The sequence below is a fragment of the Lutjanus erythropterus genome, chromosome 6 (assembly GCF_056507025.1).
Source record: "Lutjanus erythropterus isolate fLutEry1 chromosome 6, fLutEry1.hap2, whole genome shotgun sequence".
Lineage (NCBI taxonomy): Eukaryota > Metazoa > Chordata > Actinopteri > Lutjaniformes > Lutjanidae > Lutjanus > Lutjanus erythropterus.
This window is the reverse complement of record NC_139322.1, coordinates 28,883,046-28,905,610: the sequence shown is the minus strand read 5'-3', so window position 1 is coordinate 28,905,610 and position 22,565 is coordinate 28,883,046. Positions and strand designations below refer to the sequence as shown.

The window sequence follows — 22,565 nt, the reverse complement described above, 5'->3', positions numbered from 1 at the left end:
AAATATTTAATATATGAATAATAATATATGAACATATAAGTGACCGGCAGCACGTCTAGTGGATTATTCACACCATTAGGGCATGTAATATACACAAATTATTATTTTGTAATTTATTCCCATACATGTTTTAATCTCAGTCAGTGTTCCCCTGACAGCAGCACAGCATCTCTCCTCCTGTCCCCTCTGATGCATGAGACTGATAGCTTTTACTGTGGTTATGGGGACTGTCTCTTTCACTCTTTTCACCTGTCATACTGATGAAAAAAAAACAAATATGACAGGTGATTCCAGCTATAGTGTATACTGGCTAACTAGCCAGCTGAGAGCACGCCAAATGTCATTAAAACAGCTTTGAGCACACAGATATAACACAGATGACAACAAGTGTGTGTTAGATAACATTTAGTCTGACTACATGAGCAGAATGCTAACTCCACCATACAGAGCGGCTGCACTGCTGATGTGATCTTACAGATTGTAGGATAACATCAACTTTGCAACTTAAAAAAATACCTTGCATACAAATGTACGACTCAATAGTCACATCAAGTTTCATCCAAATTTGATCACAATAACTTCGGGGCTAACCCTTGTCTAAACGCTAACTGTACATTTGTGTTGTTTATGATATTGATGCAGCATGTGTCTTTTTCCACCACTTTTCTCCTCAGTGACAAAGACATAACTTTACAATGAGCTCTTTCCAGGGTTTCCTGTCCGTGGCCAGACTGTACACTGCATCTCTCCCCAAGAGACACTCATGTGGGCCAGTTTGTCAGCGATAATTCTCAGCCACATGTGAGAGATATCCGGATGAACTAAACCCAGTCATAACAAAGAAAATAAGGCAAGCTAAACACAAAATATATTAATAAAAATGACACTGCTGCATGCACAGCTTCATAACAACCTTGCTTGCAAGATCTCATCATGACATATTTGTCTTATGAGTGAACTATGGATTCCCTCACCGTTTTTTTGTCAAAGTATCCAATTGTTCATAACATTGCCCCTTTCATTCCACAGCAACTTCCACCAGCCGGTAACCTTGTTCTTCAATCACCTGAGTCTGACACCCATCCCTCTCATTCCCACTGCAACATATACAGTACGTACCAGCCCACCTGTACCAAGTCCCCGCACTATTGTGCTTCCCTTATTACAACATACAGTGAGCAGGCAAACTTCAACGGCTGGAGCAAGAAAAATTGTGCAGATATACTACAAATGATGTCACAGTGGCACCACTTGTGATTTCTCCCTCCAGCTCCACTCCTCTGGTTGCTCTTGAGGTGCACCTGGCTTAAGTGAGGTGCTTAAAATCACCTGGACCTGCAGCAGAAGACAGAGGCTTATAGCAGGGGGACTACTGGTGTTCCTACTCTCAGCAATGGTTTTGTTACTTACTTACTTTTTTTCATATAGCCTATCAAGCAATGCTTAACTGAACTGCCATATTTTTTATTCAAGTAGTGGGTTGGAGCCACAAACTGCATAAAGAGGTTAAAATCCTGTTTAATATGAGATCTGTGGTTGAAGAATGTTGTTTCCCCCAAGCTCAGGCTCCATTAACATTCAACACTTACTCATTTAACAAACATTCAGAACTAAATTAAAGTGAAATGAGCAAATAAAAAGTTATTCTGGCCTGAAATAGAAATTTCAAAAGGGGACACCACAGCTGTAGCATTATTGTCAGAGACGTGAGTATTTCAACTTAATATGTTTCCTTGATCTCTGATGGTGTATGATGGACATTTTTAGATTTATTATAGTAAATATTTACATGTTGTTGTCTTTTTTTGATCAAATATTGATTAAAGCCATTGTGAATAATATAAACCATTATATGGTTTGCACTTATAAGCCATATAATGTGTGTGTGTGTGTGTGTGTGTGTGTGTGTGTGTGTGTGTGTGTGTGTGTGTGTGTGTGTGTGTGTGTGTGTGTACATTTGTAGATTTTCTGTGACAGGACTGGTCATATATCCTTCAACACTCCTTGTTTCTCTTGTCCATCCCAACTATCTGCACTCTGTCTCTCAGCAAGTGTGTGTGTGCACGTGTGTGTGTGTGAGAGAGAGAGAGAGAGAGAGAGAGAGAAAACAGGCTGATGGTGGATCATAAATAAAAGGTCACTGCAGTATGTTCTTAGTGTGTGTTTCACATGAAAGGGGGAGCTGATACATGGAAACACATGTTGGCTGTGTGATAACCTCTGTCATAAATTTACAGAGAAAACAGGACGGAAAAGAGAAAAATAAGGACGAGAAGGAGATTGAGATGAGAGAAGCAGATCGCTTTATGAATCAATCATAATTTAGATCTTTCCAGACATTATATATGTGTGATGAGTCTATAAAAACCCACCAGTGCAAGAAAGTAAGTGGATCATATGACAAACAGACACGCAGGATTCCCCAAACATGTGTCAGGAGATAAATGAGGAAATATTAGATCAGAAGCTTTCAGTACAATACAATAGATTATAACAGAATGGGGAGAGCAGAGGCAGAAAAGATTTACTGGGTCTGTCAACTCTTTTCTGATCCCGTTAAGTGCTTCTCTGGCTTCAACCCAAATTTATCTTATTATCTGTCTATGAGGATTTACTGGTGTTGAATAATATCTTGTGTGTTTCAGATACTCTTGGTTAAATTATATGTAGTCATCTGTGGCATTACAGCATCTTAGATTTAGTTCATTCAAGTCGAGCTTTAAGTTTGCATAGTTTATAATGTTTTAAGGACAGAACAGAGTTAGCTTGGAATCGAACTGTTGCTCCAAAGAAGCAAGTTGAGATGGTTCAGCATGTGCTCAGGATTTTGCTCAGGAGCTTTTCTAAAAAACTGCATTGAATGTTGCAATGCCTCTAGGCATTTGTTGTAATTGAATTGCAGGACCAAGTGAATATTGCAAAAGAAAATTTTTGTATAATTCATTAAAAATCAAAGGCACTTTTTAGGGAAAACAAAACCACATTCTGTCTGAGTGTTCTAACTAACTTTACTGAAAAGGCTCAGAATTAGCCTTTTTAATTATAAAGAAATTATAAAGATCTGCTTTATTTGTTATGAAGAAGTACAATAGCGGGGTATTCCACAAAGATTTGTTCTTATATAGGAAAAATAATGGAAAAATGTTCTCATTTGCTGAAACAAAAGATCAAAGTTTTAAAGTAAATTTTGTTAAAGCTACAAAAAACAAAGAGCTTGCTAATATTTTCCCTAAATATCCATTAATCAAGCAAGTTTAACTTTGCATCACTGGGGTCCAAACTGAGGTTACAGCCACTGGCTGCAATACGCCTTGCAGCCTTAACCCCAACATCTTTTCCCCCACAGTTTCAACAGGACATTAAAAACATGGTAGCAGTGATATAGATCTTCTTTAGTGAGTCTTAAAAAACACAGTGCTGCACGCCAGACGCAACGATGAGTGAAACCATGACCATCTGAAGGCTCTGTCCTCTGACATGCTCACATTTCTCTTTTACTAGCTGTGAATAGACAGCTGCTGGTGGTGAGGCTTGTGATGTTAACCACTGCTCTTTGTTTAGATTATGCATGATGCATGACAAATGATCAATATGGACACTCCCTCATGGTGCAAATGTGGACGAATCAGAAAAGTGAGTGAAGAGGGGCTGACTTTCTTATTGAAGAGCCATTTTAATTTTTGTTACATCTCATCAAGCATTTGATCGTTGTCCTGTACAACATACAACATCATATCTCCTTAGACAGAATGGTTGAGTAAGAGGGAATATAGTACAAAGGTGGTTTGCTTGTCAGGTTTGCTTCCTGACACCCTGAGGCTTAGTCATCATGACTAACCAAGCTAATGGCAGTTAGTGGTTAGTTACTTTAGCAACAAGTAAAGTTATCAGGATGCTCAGGGAAGCATCAGTAAACTTAGTAAATGACCTTGCTACTGTATTCTGTTCAGTAATGTTAACTGTGAGGCTGTTAAGGCGCTTTCCGCTGCACAGTAATGGCAGATAAACAGTTGCACCTGTGCAGCTGGAGGAGGACATCAGAGTGAAAACCAAAAATTATTTCCTCCTTAAAATACGAACTGGTTTCATCCAAATCAATGAATAAAGTCATTACATATTGTTTTTGTACAAGTTGTAAAGTTGTGTCGTATGCTTCATGTAGCCAACATTAACTTCTGAATCACTGTAAAATGCCGTGACCATAATCTGCTGTCACAGATATCCCGCTCACCAAAGTGAATCAATTATAACCAGTGGTGGTATTTTTGGGAAGTGGCAAATATCTCAGAAGACATGCCGAAATGCCAATAGCAAGCTAACTAATGAATCTTAGCCTTAGCTCTGCACCGCTAAAAGTTTAAGATTGATTTACAGGTTATTTTTTGAAATTAGTTGGTTTTAGCTTACATGAGCACATGTCATATTTTGTTTTACAGAAAGAAAACATTACTAGAATTTCCATGTTTTAGATACAGGAATACAAAGGTTTTTGCTGTCGTTGTTTTTGGAGGTACTTTTGGCATATATTGTAAATGTGCACAACATTTCATTTCATTACAAGTTTAAGGGTTGGGGTCAGTAATTATGATAGCAAATACATTATGACAGACTTCTCACAGTTGTAGATGTATAAATGTATGCATCCACTCAAAAAACATACAAATGTTTTCATGGAGGGTGTCTTACTGCTATTTCTCCCTCCCTCTGTCGCTCCCTTTCTCTTTATCCCTCCATATCATACCCCATCAGCTCTCATCTAATCACAGAAGTACCAAAGGGGGGTGACCTCATCACCCCAACACCATGGTAACGCCCTGCAGCCGTGCACCCTGGGTCCCCGGGATCCTGGGAAGGTGGAGGAATGTGGAATGTGATTGGTTTGTGAGAAGCAGAGTGGACATGCAGGGTGGGAGCGGAGCAACCTGAGGATGGATGGATTAAATGACAGCTAGAGCACACACACACACACACACACACACACACACACACACACACACAATAACACAAAAACACTACTCTGATGTCCAAACTGTGCTAATACAACTCACACACACAAGCAAAAACACACAATTTGCTACGTCTGTTGGCCAAAGTATTAAATAACATAACACTTTGGACCCTGGAGCCACACACACTCACACACACACACACACACACACACACACACACACACACACACACACACACACACACACACACACACACACACACACACATTAAAACACAAACATGTGATACCTGTGAATCAGCAGCTATCAGAGTCTAATTCACTTTGTCTGTCCAGGCTGCAGGGCAGAGGGACGTGTTGGGGTGCTGAAAGCTCTTGTTTTCATCCATTCACACAGTGTCAGAGTTGAAATATTTTAAATACTTGAGTTGCACTCGCTTTACTGCAGCTTACTAAATCACAGCACAATTACAGCTTCCTTTTGAACTGTTAAAACAGCTCCGATGTTCCTGACGGTGTAAATCAAGCGCACCTCACATAGTTGACCCTGCTGGTGAATGGGGAACCAAACAGCCGGGTAAAAAGAGACACACAAGAGCAGACAGTAAAGTCACAAATCACTGTTGTGAATGTACGTTTGGGTTAATATTTAGAGTTTAAATATTTAGTTTAGACTCAAACAGGTAAAGGAGGGAGAAGTCACAAAGAGAAATTCTATTCTGTAAAGGAAAGTAAATCAGTTCGACTGCCAGCAATGAGATTGTCTCTGCGTTTGGAGCCCTTACACTCATGTCTGTGTGAGGACCAGGTTTTAGGGTTTGAAGAGTGGGGACATTTTGGAGTAGTGGGGACATTCTGGACAGTTTTATGTCTCTAGAGGGCTTTTTGAGGGTTAAAACTTGCCTAACTCTATATGTTTTAGGGTTAAACTTAGATTTAGAGTTTAAGATTATGATTTACATTAGGGTTAGTGTTAGGATAAGGGTACATGGTTAAATAAACTTGAACTTCCTAGCTATCACTTTCTGGATCAGTGCAGCTCAAAAAAAAACTTGCTTCACTGCCTGCCTTGTTCTCTCAAGTGTATGGGTGGACAATATAAATGGAAGGGAAAGTACGCCGGTATGAATTTGCCCTGCAGTCACTTTGCTTGACCTAAAAAACTATTTATTCCAAATTCATCCCAGGATTCAGCCTATGCCAGATTAAGCTAGTGCCTTCTTTCTTCTTTGAGTCATCTTCACTTGGTTCAACGATCTACCACAATCTCTGACTTTGCTCCATGTGTGTGTTCATGTGTGCGTGTTTGTGGAGGAGCTCAACCATAACACAGAGGGCAGGGGGCAGACTGCAATGATAAATTACACAAAAAATGTTGAAATGGTTAAAAAAAAACAAAAAAACAGAGCATCTTCCACTATATAGACATGGTTCAGGTTTAAAAAGTCAGACCAGTGGGTCCCGGCCCACGCTTTGGGAATCACTGCTCTAGATTATATCACTAGCATATAAGATATGATGCTGATATAAACTACCAAACAGAATACAAAATAGTTTGAACTACACCTCCACCTCAAATAGCTACAACAGGAAAATACTACTCACACATTAATAAATCAATAATGATAACACATCCATACTTTTACCTGAGTGGCCCTTTTCTGAGATGTAATGGGTATTTTTATGGTGCAATCTTTTTGCTCTACTTAAGTAAATGATCTGAATACTTCAAACAGAACCTGACAAAATTAACCAATATAATCTCCTCTGTAGGTTCTCCAACAAGTTCGGAAGGGGAGGGTGACAACAAGGTGTGTACAGTCCAAGGAGGACGTATGTCTGGAGTGGCACCCATTTCAGTTCCATGTCATACCTGTCTGTTTGGACTCATGTCCTGTTGCTCTTCCATCTGAAATTTAAAAAAAATCTTATGTTGGCTTTGAACACTGAACTTTAAGGGCAGAACAGAAGACCAAACCTCTAACTTACATATTTACTTATACTATGAAAATGTGTGTATCATTGCATGTCCGAGTGACCAAATGTCTGAGGTTTCTTATAGCTTTTTTCTGTCAAATCAGCAAATCGCATATGATTAAAGGCTCCATTAGCTGACAGAGTGATCTAAATGACTAAAAATAGCCTCAGCGTGAGGTGTTGAAACATAGATTTACAAGCATTGCTTCATCACAGCAGGAGGAGACATTTTTCCGTTTTAAAGCAGTGACATTCACACACACACACACAAACACACACACACACAAAGTCCCTTGTCTCCATTCAGCAAACCCACACAAATACTCATTCATTCAACTGGAGGCTTGCACAGGCGGCTCTCTAATCAAAACAAATCTTCACAGACAGAGGCAGAGCGAGACAGAAAGAGCGTGAGGCGCTCTGAATGTGTTGTCAATTAGCAGCAGCAGCAGATCAATGGTGCAGAGTGAAAGCAGCCGAAACAGGAGAGATCCTGAATGAATCAAACAGGTCTGTTGTTTTTATGAGGTCTCTGATGTGGACCCAGAACTAAATGTTCGACTGTGAGTTTTTCAGCCTCTTCAAAGATCTGGTCAAGAATTAGGTTTACAGAAACAATGAAGCAGTTTGTGCAAAGAGGCCTTCACTGTGCTGGTTGCCATATTGTCCTGGACGTTTCCTTTCAGTACTCATTCTCCCTTCCTTTTGCTTTAGCTCCCATTCCAGCCCGTCCTTCACGGGTGTAATTCATTACCGCCTACATTCAGATGCTCACACATATGCACACAGACTCACACATACATGTCAGCATGCACATACATTTGGCTGTGAAAGAGAGGCATGCACAAGAAATAACACATTACACTAATGAGATGAAACAGGTTGTGTTTTCAATCAAATTTGACAAACATTAGAAATATGTTCTTTATTAGACAGTATTAGATTCTTTCTAAACTAAAGTGAAGTTACATATCTGCCACTTCCCCATTGAAAAACAATATGTGAACCGGAGCTAAAGGCCAAAGAAGAAGGCATCAACATTTGCTACTCTGCTAGTTTTATGGGATCAGCCAAATAATGTGTGCTTCCACTAGCAGAGCAGTGTGATTTCACTTTAGTTTTCAGTGTAGTCATGTTCTAATGTGAGCCAAATTACCCTCTAATAGATCAATATATCTATAAATATCAGTACTGAATATTTGGAATGATTTCAGTATTTTTTTTTTTTTTTTCTGTATCAGTGCTCTGGTACCAGCTGCACTTTCTTGCTCTCTTTGCTCTTTGACAGCAAGTTGACACACACCGCTGCAGTGCCTAAGTCTCGCCTCCTCTCACTTACCTACAGTGCTCTCATCACTTCTTTCATTTGCCATATTCGTATGTTATAGCCTTGTTATATATTTCTTTACATGGAAATCAAAAATTTGATGCAACTCAATGTTGAGACATTTTTTCCTGGTGGTATCAAAAACAGAATAAAATATCAATAATTTTCAAGGTATTATATGGAAATGAGAATTTTCAATATTGTGACAACACTACACTCTAATAAAGTCTAATCCCACTTTATAATACTGTCTAATAAAGGACTTTGTTTCTATTTTTGGACTAATTTGATGCAAAGTATGGCTTGTCACGTCTTATTAGTGTTCGGTAAAATAAAGTGCGACAGGAGTCACTCTTTCTGACAGCAAACATTTAACCTGCATAACTGATCAGCTGTGTCCACACCATGATCTCCTTATCACGCCCATGATTTAATAACACATCCATGATTGTTCCACACCGATCTTATTTAACCAACCTCTCATTTATACTTGAAATATCACATTGTCACATTTCCATCATGCTTTTTACAGTGTAGAAAAGCACATTTGATATTTTAACTACATCATGTTGTTGCACCCATTCTTCTGCAATGATATAATGATTTTCTGACAGAAGAATTGGTGCCACCTACTTATTATCTTGATGAACCAACTCCTAGTAATCACATAACCACAGCGAATGGAAACAAGCATTCAGTGACATTTTTTTCTGCGTGGCTCCTGTGTCTTTGTTACAGTTAGTACACTGCCTTGTGTGTTTAGAGTGGTGAATGTGAATTGGCCCCAGGATAAAAACCAGAGTTTCTTATTTGAGCTGAACTGATTAAATAATGTTCAGAATATTTGACGTTCAATGTCTCAGTGTTTAGTTTGGAGACTGAGCGGAGCTGTGGGAAGGTTCAAATTGGTTCCCAAATTATTTGAAGGAAACTGGTGTCAAAATCATTGGTTATGTTGTGTAACTGCTGCAGTACCATAAATTAAAGTAGACTGGATGAAGAAAAATAGCAAACCTCCAGAAATAATACTAAGTAATGGATCAGTCTTTCCTCATCTTCTTCTTCTCTTCTGTTGTCTTCTTTTTACAGGATGAATGACATTAATGGAAATAATCTCATCCATATGTGTATATATAACACACACACATAGGTCAGTTTAGTTTAATGAAAGAAGTTTTATTTATTCCATCAGTGTATTTTAGAGGCACAACAGCATAAATGAGAGAAACCTTACTTTACAGTATCTATCAGAATATCATTAGGTAACATGCTTCAATCTTATGTATAAAATGCATTTAATACTTACAATACATTGTTTTAAAGTACACCACCGGGTGCCATGTTCTTTACTAAATGATAAAAAAGACAATATTTTATGGCAGTAGTACTGTGATTCCCTTTAATCAGTTTAAATGAAGAAAATAATAAACATTGTGTATTAAAAAATCAAAAACCCCAAAACTTTTTCAATAGCTTACAAAAAAAACAATGACGGTGAAAAAAATAACAATTCAACAACATGTTGTCAGGCAGATTAGAAACAGGTAAATATACAGTATGTGTCACAGATTTACAAAAACAGTACTTTTTTCCTCATCACATCATTAGTTTAACAACATGGAATTTCACAATATTAACATATTGACACAGTATGAACAAGTAAAGAAAAACAGTGTGATATAGTCATGTTTCACATTATGTTATTAAAATGATACAGATATGCTTTTGCTAATATGTCAATATGTCAAGTGGAGCATCAAGTGATCACTACATTACATGCACATTTATGCATTTTAACATTAAATTCACTGAGATCAAAAAGCTAATTATTTCCTTAGAACATCAGAAGGAAAAAATACAGTTAAATAGGAGACAAGAGTAAATCTAACCAAATGCTGAGCTCATATCTCTCAGACATGTTTGTCACTTCTGCTCTCAGAAGTTCAAGGCACTCCTTATTACTTTAATCAATTTAAATTAACAAAATAATAAACAACATGAGTATCAAAATCCTCAAATCAAATCAAAACTTTTTCATCAGCTCACAAACAAAAACAATGGTGGTGAAAAAGATAACAATTTAACAAAATGTTGTCAGGCAGATTAGAAACAGGTAAATATACAGTATGTGTCAGATTTACAAAAACCTGTACTTTTTTTCTCATCACATCATTAGTTTAACAACATGGAATTTCACAATGTTAACATATTGACACAGTATGAACAAGTAAAGAAGAACAGTGTGATATAGTCATGTTTCACATTATGTTATTAAAATATTGCTAATATGTCAATATGTCAAGTGGAGCATCAAGTGATCACTACATTACACTAGGGCTGCAATGATTAATCGATTATTAGTCAATTACTAAATTAATTGCCAACTATTTTGATAATCGATTTTTAAAAAAAAATCTAATTCTCTGATTTCAGCTTCCTAAATGTTAATATTTTCTGGTGTCTTGACTTCTTCTATGACAGCAAACTGAATATCTTTGGCTTGTGGGCAAAACAAGACATTTGAGGACGTCATCTTAGGCTTTGGGAAACACCGGTCAACATTTCTCACCATTTTCTGACATTTTAAAACAAACAACAATTAATCGACTAGAAAATAATCGTTAGTTGCAGCCCTACATTACACTGTACCCCCTCGCCGAAGGGTTCAGTCTATCTCACACAAAGTCACAGAGCCCTTCTTAAACCAGAAGCCTGGGAAGACGGGCTCTGTGAATTTGGCACGGAAGGTGTGTATGTGGCTCAGCTCTCCTGATGCGACACTGTAATAAGTTAGAGTGCCACCTTCCCAATCCAGAAACACTGCTATTTTTTGGCAAGAATCCTTTTTAATAGCATCGTCCTTCTTCCCATGTCTGGCAGTGTATCCATCCTTGGAGCAGAGCAGACTCCAGGACATCTCATTGCATCCCAGGCCACCAGTGCTGTCCCACCTTCTGCCCACTCCTCCATATGTCACAGCAATGCCGACACAATCACCTTTCCATTCCACCTCCCAGTAGCAGAGGCCTCTCTGACCCTCCTCACAAATCACTTGAGACCTCTTAAATCTGTCCTGGTTTTCAGGTCGTTCCACCTTCTCCTCCACCTTCTTGACAGTTCTTGCTGTCCGGTTTCCTTCAGACAGAACCAGCCTCCTGCCTGCTGTGTTTTCATCAAGCCTCAAGTTTGCACCATCTGACAGAGAAACAAAGAACACATAATTCAGTGTGTGAGTCTGTGTGTTTAGTGTTTTTGTGCAATCAAAAGACTAGAAAACTTGTTCAAATGAAATACAAAACAACATAATTAACTAAATTAAGTTTTACCATTGTTAAGAATTTAATAAGCATGTAACAGATGTCACTTTTTAAAAAGTGCATACATTAGAGCCTAGACTCCCAGTGAAGTTATGAGAGAGAGATATTTCAGATGTATAAGAAATTAGTTTACTGTCTCAGGCTACTGAGGTGATCAAATACTGGAGATCACCTCTAGAAAAAGACTTACACTTCTTCAGTCCTGGCTTTAGCCGATGCTCTCCACCATGGTCAAAACTGTAAAAAATGAAGATGGTGTTTTCACAAACAGAAATGTCCAATTTAAACATACTTCAAAAGGCCTTTTCTGAGTTGTGACTGGATCATTTTACATGTTGAAAAACTGTTCTTTGGTGGAACCATTAACACATAAAATGAAGTAAAGTCAAGCCAAAACATCTTAGTCACCCCCTGGTGACTACATGCAGTATAGGTCATAAAACCCACCCCCTCCAAAATAGACGTACACATTAAATAAATTTTCCCAAAGATGTTTTTGTAATTTTAGAAAGTCTGTATCACATTGATGTTTGTTCAAGTGCTATTTTTTCTGATACAACTGGTTTTAATTAATTATTTGATGCCATTAAAGGGGGTTTCACATTATGATTGACCACTGAGCTCTGCTCATGAATTATGTCAGCTGGGTGTATGACCTCGACAACACGGCTCCAACCCTGATCATTACTGTTTGACATCACCAGTGCAAGATGGCAGCGCTCATATCTGAGATATTATGGCCTCATTTTTGTGCCATGGAAGAAAGTGGAGACATGTATCTTTATATACAGTCAGTGGGTGGTAAATGTCCCATTTACACATGGGATTAACACCTGATCTGAATCTGAATACACTGGACTGGATAATGACAAATGATCCACAGGCCATTTATATGTGGTATCAATAAATTTTCTGGTTGTCTTGATTCTGCCAGCACTGTGACAGGACTTCAATATGGAAATTGTGGAGCTGGTATACATGTCAACTAACATGGTCAAGGAAAATAATGCCACAGATGGGTGTCATTCATTTTTAATGACTAATTGGCTTCTATAAAACTGTGGTCATTCTGGACAGATTGTCAAAATGTGTTGTATGTGCATTTATACCATACATTAACAATCATCTTTCTTTATCCAAATAGTCCATATATACAGACTGTATGTTAATGCCAAGTGTAAATGGAGTCATAGTGAGGTTGCTGGCTTTACACATTTTCTCTTATAAACACCAAGGTGAATGTTCAGTGTTTTGGTAATTAGCCTACCAGCTAATAATATACAAAATTTAGTTTAAATTTTACCTTGGTAAAGATTCTACTAGAAAACTAGGAGGCTCATCTATATCACTACAAATGTACATAAATACATGTATTGATGTCTTCACATACCAGAGTTTCAGGCTCATATTTCGATCCTCTACTACTTCAGAGAGCATCCTCTCCCCATTGGCTCCTGGGTGATTGTAACTCAGGTTCAGCTGTTTCAATGAGGAGGTTGCTTTGGACTTGAGAGCTAAGGCCAGGAATGAGCAGCCTTTCTCTGTCACTTGGCAACCTGACAAACTGCAGACCAAACAAACACAAAAACACACACACACTTAACTTAATTACTAGGAGTGTGTGTCTCACTGACTGAGACCGATTCGATACTTATCTTGATATATGTTAAATGATATGATGTATGATGTTTGTTTAGATGTGTGCACATGTATGGCAAATGATTCTGTTCAATTTGATTCAGCTCTGTCATGATTCAATATGATACGATGCAACACAAGACAATGCAATGTGTGAATCTTTACATTTTGATTCAATTATAAGTTGCAAAATGACATCCTGATAGTTTTACTAAATCCAGTAAAGGGAGAGACAGAGATAAGGAGACACTACAGTGGTGTTAACATCTTATTATGAGTCTCATGTGTAAATGAGATACTGTAGCCTAAATGAGAAACTGTGAACAAACTTTTTAGTATTTTTGCAGTAAGATGATGTGCTGCTCTGTTTCATATGAAGAGTGCTGTGGTTTAGATTAGTGTGGAGGAACAGTCATGCTCTGTGTCACCTGCTCTCACAGTGACATGACGTCTCTGTGGGTCAGACTTGTGTCTCTGTTCTCTGCTGTCAGACACATTTTGCATAAATGATCTGCAGCAGCATTTCTCATCTTTCTTATAAAACCCAAACTTATTCTACACTTGTGTGTTATGAAGGTTTGGAGGTGCGACATGGTACAATGTCACTTCTGTCACTGTTTTCAGCACCATCTGTTTTGATGAAGTGAAGAGGAAACACAGGAGAGGTAGGGGGGAGCACTTGTTTTGTATGATCACAGCAGCATGTGTCCTGCAAGAGCGGTGCAGGCGGAGACAGGATGAGAGAGAAAAGGGAAGAAACTTACAGTGGCAGCTCCCTGACACCAAAAATGAAACATATGAGCATCCTAATGAGATGCATCGATGCGCTAGTGCTGCATCAATTTGTTTCAGAATCATTTTCAGCTTTTTACCGATGCAGGACGTCTGAACTGATGCACTCGTATCTTACATATAATGTCTGATGCATCAGATGCATGAGTGAATCGTTACACCCCTATTAATTACATGGTAACATACTGTGGTGTTATAATGGTTCTCTGGAGTGTAATATAGCTGATTTTCCAATTTAGAAAGCTTATTTAATCTTTTTTTTCAAGTATTGTGTTAAATTATTTTTTGGACATTTGTCGGCAGATTACATTTCTTTTTCATGGCAATTTTGTAAAGGTTTGATGATTAAATATTATACTTTGATAAATTGTATTCTACCTCACTTTTTTTTATAAAAGAAAAATCTGTTGTCATTATTGTGCACATTTATGTTTTATAGGGACCTGAAGTGAAAACAGAGTACAGGTTCTCTTCATATATAAGCAAGGGTATTTTTTGTACCTACTGTAATCCAATAATGTTTTTTTTAAACATTCAATCCCTAGACCATAACAGGTTGAAAGTCACCAGCTTGACAGACAAGGCAAGTTTTCCGCTTCTAATTGTAAGAGACTGGAATATATGCGATCTGACAGTTCACCAAGACCTGCCCTCCTTAGTTATTGTTGCTACGCCTGTCAAGCTTTCCAGTCTCTCACTGGCAGATTCAACATAGAAACTAAAATGTAAAGCCTGACAGGCTATAGCAAAGTGTCAATTTATCTTACAGTCTCTCAGATGAGAGAAATCCTAAATGAGTTAAAGAAATTAGTGGGAAGCTGGACATGAGGTCAGGACTTCTCTCTTAAGTAACTGTTCCTGCTTTTTGCACCTTCTTGTGAACAGGAGTATTTTACCTCCGTAGGAGATTACTTAAAAGGGAGTTTGTATTCTGTGCTCTAAAACATGAATTTATTTTACCAAAACTTCGCTAGCTTCGCTACTCAAGTTACTTTTTTTTTGCACTCTGGAATAAAGTGCAGTACAAAGTGCAGTATTGAGTACTGTAAATAACTGTAAATGTAATGTACACTTACTTGAGAATCTCCAGTTTACAGTGTAAACTCTTTACGCCTTCAGCAAGCATCTCCACACCTGAGTCCAGCAGGTCATTATGACTCAGGTCCAGCTCTGTGAGATTAGATGAGGCGGAGCTGAGGACTGAAGACGACAGACCTTTGCAGGATTTTTCTGAGAGCTCACACCAACTCAGCCTGTGAAAATATTTGTAATTAAAAATCAGAAACATCTGCTGTGTTACAGCAGATTGCTGTGCAAAATCATGATCCCTTCAGCTAAATAACAAGTTTGAGGCCTTCGATGAGCAAGAGCTCCCCCTACTAACTGGACACTCTCTCATAGCTCATTCTCCCTTTCCTTCATTGAGTACTTTGGATCCAATTATTTTCAAGGGTTCAAGATCTACGTGGAGGAAGAAAGAGTTTGTTTGTTTTATAACTTTCTCCATGTAGACGATGAACCCTTAAATATAGAATAAATCACTGAAACTGGTTCAGAAATAAACATTATGCTGCTTTTTATCCAGAAAAAAAACGCATCTCACTTGTTTACATGGATTTGTTTGGAGGTCACTTTCTACCTTTTGTACCTGACATTTACTTAATTCAACAATAAGTTGAAGCAGTCAGTGTCTACCTGATCTGTCCTCAGCCACAACCCACTGAAAACATGAATAGTTATTGTCCAATATCTAAAATCTCACCCCTGGATAGATCCTTGAAATTCTGTTGACAGGCAACTATGTGCTTATCTAGAATATAACTGTACTTTTCAGCCACAAGATGTTAGACCACAACATAGTAGGCCTACAATAACTACCACTACAATTGTACTATCATACCAGACAAGACTCAACACTGTGCAGTACTGTCTGTTGATAATTTACAGAGTCTTGAGAACAACACTTTTCTTAACTTACCCAAGTAGTTCTGTTGCCCAAACCAAACTGTGAACTTTTCACAATGTTATCATGTGTTTTATTTTCCTTACTATGGATGACAACAAAGGCAACCTGACAATTTATCCGCTCTCCGAAGAGGTTAAAGGACTGACGTATCACTTGCATGTAGAATTGGACTTTGGCATATGGACTACATGCAGTTTTAAAGTTTAAAGTTATATTATTTGTACACAGATTGGCAATAGGACACTACAGGACACAATGATAGGTCATCTCATTAAAACTGGGCTTTCACTGGAAGACTTAACCAACTTAAGGCAGATTACACAATGCATATTGGTAAAACATGGACCCAGCCTGTAGTTTGCCTTAGCCAAATAGGTAGACACATAAGGTGCCTGAATGAAGCTGTTTTTCCTGGTCTAATTTAAATTGCCCAAACTTAACTTATAGCCCACTCTGGCTATTCACCATGGAAAGATAAACACGATTTAGATTTGAAATAAATAGACAGAATAGCAAGATAACAAAATCATATATGCAAAAAAAAATATGCAAGAGCATCATTTTTAAAAATACTTACAAAGCAGTTTTGGAGACTTTGACCACCGGCAACATTCCCAGAAGAACTTCCTCTGATTTCATGTATTTTTTCAGATCAAACTCATCAAGTTTCTCATCTGATGTCAGCAGCACAAAAGTCAGAGCTGACCACTGGGAGGCAGTGAAATTTTCAAATGGGACTGTTTCTGACTGCAGGTACTTCTTGACTTCTTCCACAAGAGAGTGGTCATTCAGCTCATTCAGACAGTGGAAAAGATTGCAGTTTTTATCTGCATCACTGTTCTCTTCATTAATCTTTTCTTTGATGTACTCAATCGTTGCCTTGTTGGTCTCCCTGTTATTTTCTGTCTTTTTGAGCAGCTCTTGCAGCAGATTTTGATTTGTGTCCAGAGAGAGGCCAAGCAGAAAGCGGAGAAACAGATCCCAGTCTCCATTTTGGCTATCAAGAGCCTTGTCCACTGCTGTCTTGTAGAATTCTGCAGGTAAGTCTGCAACTGTTGAAGCAGATTTGCTAAGAAGATTTTCACTTGTGTTATTGAATGTGTGAAAGACATAAAAGGCTGCCAAGAACTCTTGAATGCTCAGATGGACAAAGCAGAACAATTTCTGTTCGGACATCCCAGGGCCTTCTCGTTTAATCTGAGTGAATAATCCTGAGAAGACTGCAGCATTTGTGATGTCAACACCGCACTCTTCCAAGTCTTCTTCAGTAAAGAGAAGGTTTGCTTCTTCGAGTCCCTTGAAGGCCATTTTCCCCAGGGATATGACTGTCTCCTGGTTCCTTTCATTCCAGCATGAATCTTTCTCAGAACTCTCTCTCTCTGTCTCATCTTCAGCATACTTCACATTAGCCTGTCTGCACTGCAACAGAAGGAAGTATATATACATGTCAGTCAGAGTCTTGGGCATCGTCACCTCTTTTTCTCTGTTCACAAAGTCTTCCAGAACTGTTGATGTGATCCAACAGAAGACAGGGACATGACACATGATGTAAAGGCTCCTTGATTTCTTGACATGTGACAAGATTTCCTCAGCCAGATCTTTGTCACTGAATCTCTTCCTGAAGTACTCCTCCTTCTGGTCATCATTGAATCCCCGCACCTCTGTAACCCGGTCAACATTACTAGCAGGGATATGGTTAGATGCTGCAGGTCGGGAGGTGATCCAGATTTGCGCTTTAGGAAGCAGATTTCCTTGAATGAGGTTTGTCAGCAGAGCATTCACTGAGGTTTGCTTTGTCACATCTTTGCAGCTGTTACTTTCCTTGAAGTCAAGATTAAGACGACATTCATCAAAACCATCCAGGACAATCAGAATTCTGTACTTGTCATAGTCTGTTATTTCTGATGTTCCCATAACCGGAAAAAAACTATTAATAAGTTCCTCCAAGCTGTGCTCTTTGTCTTTTCTCAAATTCAGCTCCCGGAAAGAAAGTGGAAACATATAAAATATGTCTTTGTTGGCGTTGCCCTCAGCCCAGTCCAGCATGTACTTCATTGTAGTAAATGACTTTCCAATGCCTGCCACTCCGATTGTTAGCACAGTTCTAATGGGTTTATTTTCTCCTGATGCTGGTTTGAAGATGTCATGATATTTAATTGATGTTTCTTGTGTCAGTGGTTTGAACTTTGCATCTTGAACTTGTCTGGTCTCATGTTGTTCATTGACCTCTCCCCTGTCACCCTCTATGATGTAGAGATCTGTATAGATGTCATTCAGAAGAGCAGAAGTTTTCTGCTTATCGATTCCCTCAGACACATGTTTAAATTCCTCCTCCAGCTGAGTTTTGAGTTTCTGTTGACTTGCGATATCAGGTTTACCTGGAAAAAAAAATCAAAGTTACTGTGGGCAGAAATGAACCAACAGTTGTGATTAAATATTTGGGGTAGAATCACAGCGCTGTGTATTAAATCTCAACAATAAAGGTTTCGCTTTGCCATTGGGTTTGTTTAGATGTGTGCATATTGGCCAATTAAAAGCAAGTAGGACTACACCATCAAATATAAGCAAGAAAGTAAAGAAAGTAAGAAGGTGAATAAGTAATATATCATGATGCTGTAATTTATCCTTGAGGGTTATTGCACACAATAACAGAATTATTTCAGAAACAAATTAAAAAAAGCCAGACTGAAGTATGCTAACAACAACCTGGAGAAAGATTATACATACTGGAATCGTGTCCTTTGGTCACATGAGATGAAACTAGAACTCTTTGGCCATAGAGACATTGCTTATGTTTGGAGAAAGAAGGGAGAGGTGTATAACCCAAAGAACACCGTCCCCACAGTGAAACACGGTGGTGGGGGTATTATGCTGTGGGGATGCTTCAGTGCATCTGGAACTGGGAATCTCATCAAGGTGGAGGGTATCATGAAAGAAGGATATGTACTGATTTTGAAAGAAAACCTCAAGCAGTCAGCAGCAAAACTGGGTCTGACTACTATGTCACTTTGTCTTCCAACACAACTACGACCCAAAATATACGTCACTCCTGGTGAAGAACTGCCTCCAGAAGGCCAAAGTGAATGTTATTGACTGGCCTGCACAAAGCCCTGACTTGAATCCCATTGAAAATCTGTGGGGTGAACTGAAGACCAAGGTCCATGCCAGAAGATCATCAAATCTGGAGGAGCTTGAGAGATTCACCCCAAAAAAATATGGGCTGGGATTCCTCAGGAGACGTGCCTGAGACTTGCTGAAAACTACAAATGACTGCAGGCTGTTATCCAGCAAAAAGGATACACAATTGACTATTAGCATCAGGGGGCTAACAATTTTGACACTGGTAGTTTTTGGTTTTTGTGAAATTATTTTGTTTGTGTGTGCAAAGTAAAATAATGTAAGCAAGGATGTTGGGAAAAGCTGTGTTAAAAATTCCTTGCTCTGTTTAACAGCACTTGGGAAATACTTTAAAAAATGAATTTGTCATGGGGGGTATCACAAAATAATGTTTTATTTCTCTGATTCACCATCTTTCTTGCACCTCTCTCTCTCTCTCTCTATCTCTCTCTCTCTCTCTCTCTCTCTCTCTGCAGAGTGTACTTGATGGGCCAAAGCTTAATGCAGTCTCTTTCCCCCGTCTGTCTCTCAAACACATTGACACAAACCAAAATAAGTTTTGTAGTGTTGCTATTTTGCAGCATAAACTGCAGCCAGACCGGTACACACCTGTCAACAAGGCTATGGATTTTCAAACTTTGGACACTGCAGGAAGGAGTTAAATGTCACTTTCTGTCTCCACTAGGTGTTGCTACAGAACACCCACTGTCCATGTTCCAAGTTCAAGTCTAGACAACAATTTTATGTAAAAAATGATGATTGTCACAGGAGGCTTACTTCCTGTTCCCAGCAGGTGGTGCAGTGACTATGAATGTGACTCCTGAATGGCATATGAATGTCTTTAGCCCAAGACTCTTGTCACAAACAGTGAATTTGGAGTAGATTGGACAATGTACATTGAAGTTACACCAACTTCCTTTGTTATGGCTTAACATCAAACTTCACCGTGTCACCAGAGCAATGCCATGTGATGTATATATTTATGCACATCATTTCAGAACACATATGTATATAAGCATGGGTATTGGATTAATTGGTCTAAACCTGTTTAAAGTAGGGATGTGCGAGATTAGTGAACTATATGATTAAACGTCCCCACCCACTCTAGTCGGCACCAGAAATACTAGTCGTTTAAAATATTTATCAATATTTCATTCAGGCACGATACCAGTTATTTGTTGCCTCTAAGATTTTTTATGCAGCCGACCACCACTAGTCGGGGCTGTGGCTCTGTTAGCCCCTCTCGCCCAGCACATATGCCCCGATCGCCCTGGCAACCCGGAATCTTTATATCAGCAAAGTCGGACAGATGAATGTAGACTGACAGAATAAGTTGATATATATACTTGACTGGAGAAACGTGCTCATATTAAGCACAGACACGGACATAAACCTGCAGGCAGAGCTGCTGCTGCTACTGCTACTAGTAGCACTGCTAACATTAGCCACACTGTGTGTCAGGCTGGCAGCTAACGTTAGCTCTGGGTCCTTTAACTGCAGACACTGTGACCCTCTTCGGTCTGAAAAGGTGAAGCGTTTAGTGAGCTGTTGTAATGTTTTGTGCATTAATGTGTAAGGCTTGTATTGCACAGCGCAAATAATGATTAACGGCTTCAAATGGCTCTTAATACACACAGTATTTTTTTCAGACAGTGTTTAACATTATAAATGAATAATTTCTGCCAAATCTGAACTGCTTTCTGAATGTTTTCTTAGTGATAGACTAGTCAACTAGACTAAATTAAATTTTGCATTTAATCGACAGGGAAATTAATCGCCAGGAACATCCCTAGTTTAAAGCCATGTACCCTGCTCCATGTGCTGTCAGTTCATGAAGGTAACTAAAAAGTGTCTGACAGAAATCTTTTTCTTTCTTTCTCTATCACTCCCTCTTTGAAGGAGAGGGAAAAAAACATTGCTCTCTGATTATTCTTTTCTTATTGTTCTTCACAACCTTTCTGCAAACTCAGTGTAGAAAGATAGAGGGCTGTCAGTAGCAGAGCTACAGCAGCAATGCTGTCTTTATGTGGACACCACTCGCATACGAGCCACAGCAGTTAAGTGAGGTTTCCTTTACACACAGGTGTGCTTTAATTTAATCTGATTAGTGATTAAAATGGTTATTGTTTCATGAGCTCTTTGTGAGATCAGAGAACATTAATACACTAATAAGAAACATTAAAGTGCTGCATTAACTTGTAATTGTCAGGACGATTTGATTTCCCTACATGGGTCCTGGTGATACAGGATCATAGAATGAATGTCACCTCATATTTCAAAACAGAAAAAAAAAGAAAAAAAAACGGAAGGTTTATTGTCAGTGTTTGAAAGCTTGAAATCTAATTTGAAAAGGTTTCAAGATTGAAACTAATTGCACTCTTATTTATACAGATTCTCCTAAAAGCCTGCATAAACTTACATCGTATTTCTGTTGTCCTGTCCACACATGTATCAGGCAACACATTGGCAGCTGAAGGTCGGGAGGTTATCCAGAGCCGGGCAGAAGGAAGCAGGTTTCCTCTGATGAGGTTTGTCAGTAGGACATCCACTGAAGCTGGTTCTCTGACATCAGTCAAGGTGTCACCGTCATCAAAGTCAAGATGAGGTTGGTAGGCATCCAATCCATCCAAGACAAATAAAACTTTGAACTTTTCAAAGTCAGAGATTACAAATTCCTTTGTTTCCTTGAAGAAATGATTGAGAAGTCCCACCAAAGTGACTCTTTTCTCTTTCATTGAATTGAGGACAGAGAAGTTAAGTGGAAAAATAACTTTATCATCATTCTTGGTTTTGCCCCAGGGGAACTTTGCTGAATCTACGAGCCAAGTTAAAAGTGACTTTTTGTCACTTTCAGCCCACTCTTTTATGAATTTCTGCACACGGAAGGATTTTCCAATATCAGCTAATCCAATAGTCAGCACAGTTCTTATTGGTTTTCCTCCTGTATCTTTGAAGATATCAGATAGTTGTGTCACTGATTTTGCCACAGTTTGTCCACTTTTCTTTTCATCACTGACCTCACTGCTTCTGTCTTCTCTCATAATGTGTTCTGTGTCTTTTTGGTTAGGATGATTTATGTCTTCTTGTTGCCTGTTTTCTCTAAGAAATCTTTCTCTTAGGGTTGATATCAGCTTCTGTCGTCGCTTCGAGGTCTCTGAATAAACAGAACAAGGTTCAACACGTTATTAATGATGAAGAATAAATGCAGCATGAATAATAATAATAAGAAGAAGAAGAAGAAGAAGAAGAAGAAAGGATAAGAGCAAATATTCTGAACATAGCCAACCAAGAGTATTTATAGGCCACTCAGGCTGAGCCGCCAACCCAAAGCTTCAGAATTTGACGTTCCAGAAATGAGAGCCAACAATCAACTTTCTTTCTCCAGAATCACTTGTAACTGCTTTAAAGTAACAGGTGTTTCAATAAATAGTTCACTTTTGTTTAAACACATTACTTTGTAATGAACTGCAGCTCAGTAAAGTT

General features: G+C 38.6%; 1 protein-coding gene across 1 annotated transcript in view; it reads right to left on the bottom strand.

Annotated features, from left to right (window-relative positions):
* Window positions 1-9,662: 9,662 nt before the first annotated feature.
* LOC146325505 (uncharacterized) overlaps window positions 9,663-22,565 on the bottom strand; it is a 14,487-nt gene continuing 1,584 nt past the window's right edge. The window contains exons 3-8 of the mRNA XM_084721563.1: window positions 21,502-22,236; window positions 16,543-18,343; window positions 15,076-15,252; window positions 12,960-13,133; window positions 11,760-11,806; window positions 9,663-11,447 (exon numbers count right to left, since the gene is read on the bottom strand). Coding sequence (XP_084577689.1) covers window positions 10,918-11,447; window positions 11,760-11,806; window positions 12,960-13,133; window positions 15,076-15,252; window positions 16,543-18,343; window positions 21,502-22,236 — 3,464 coding nt within the window. The 3' untranslated portion in view covers window positions 9,663-10,917. The remainder of the gene's footprint in view (window positions 11,448-11,759; window positions 11,807-12,959; window positions 13,134-15,075; window positions 15,253-16,542; window positions 18,344-21,501; window positions 22,237-22,565) is intronic.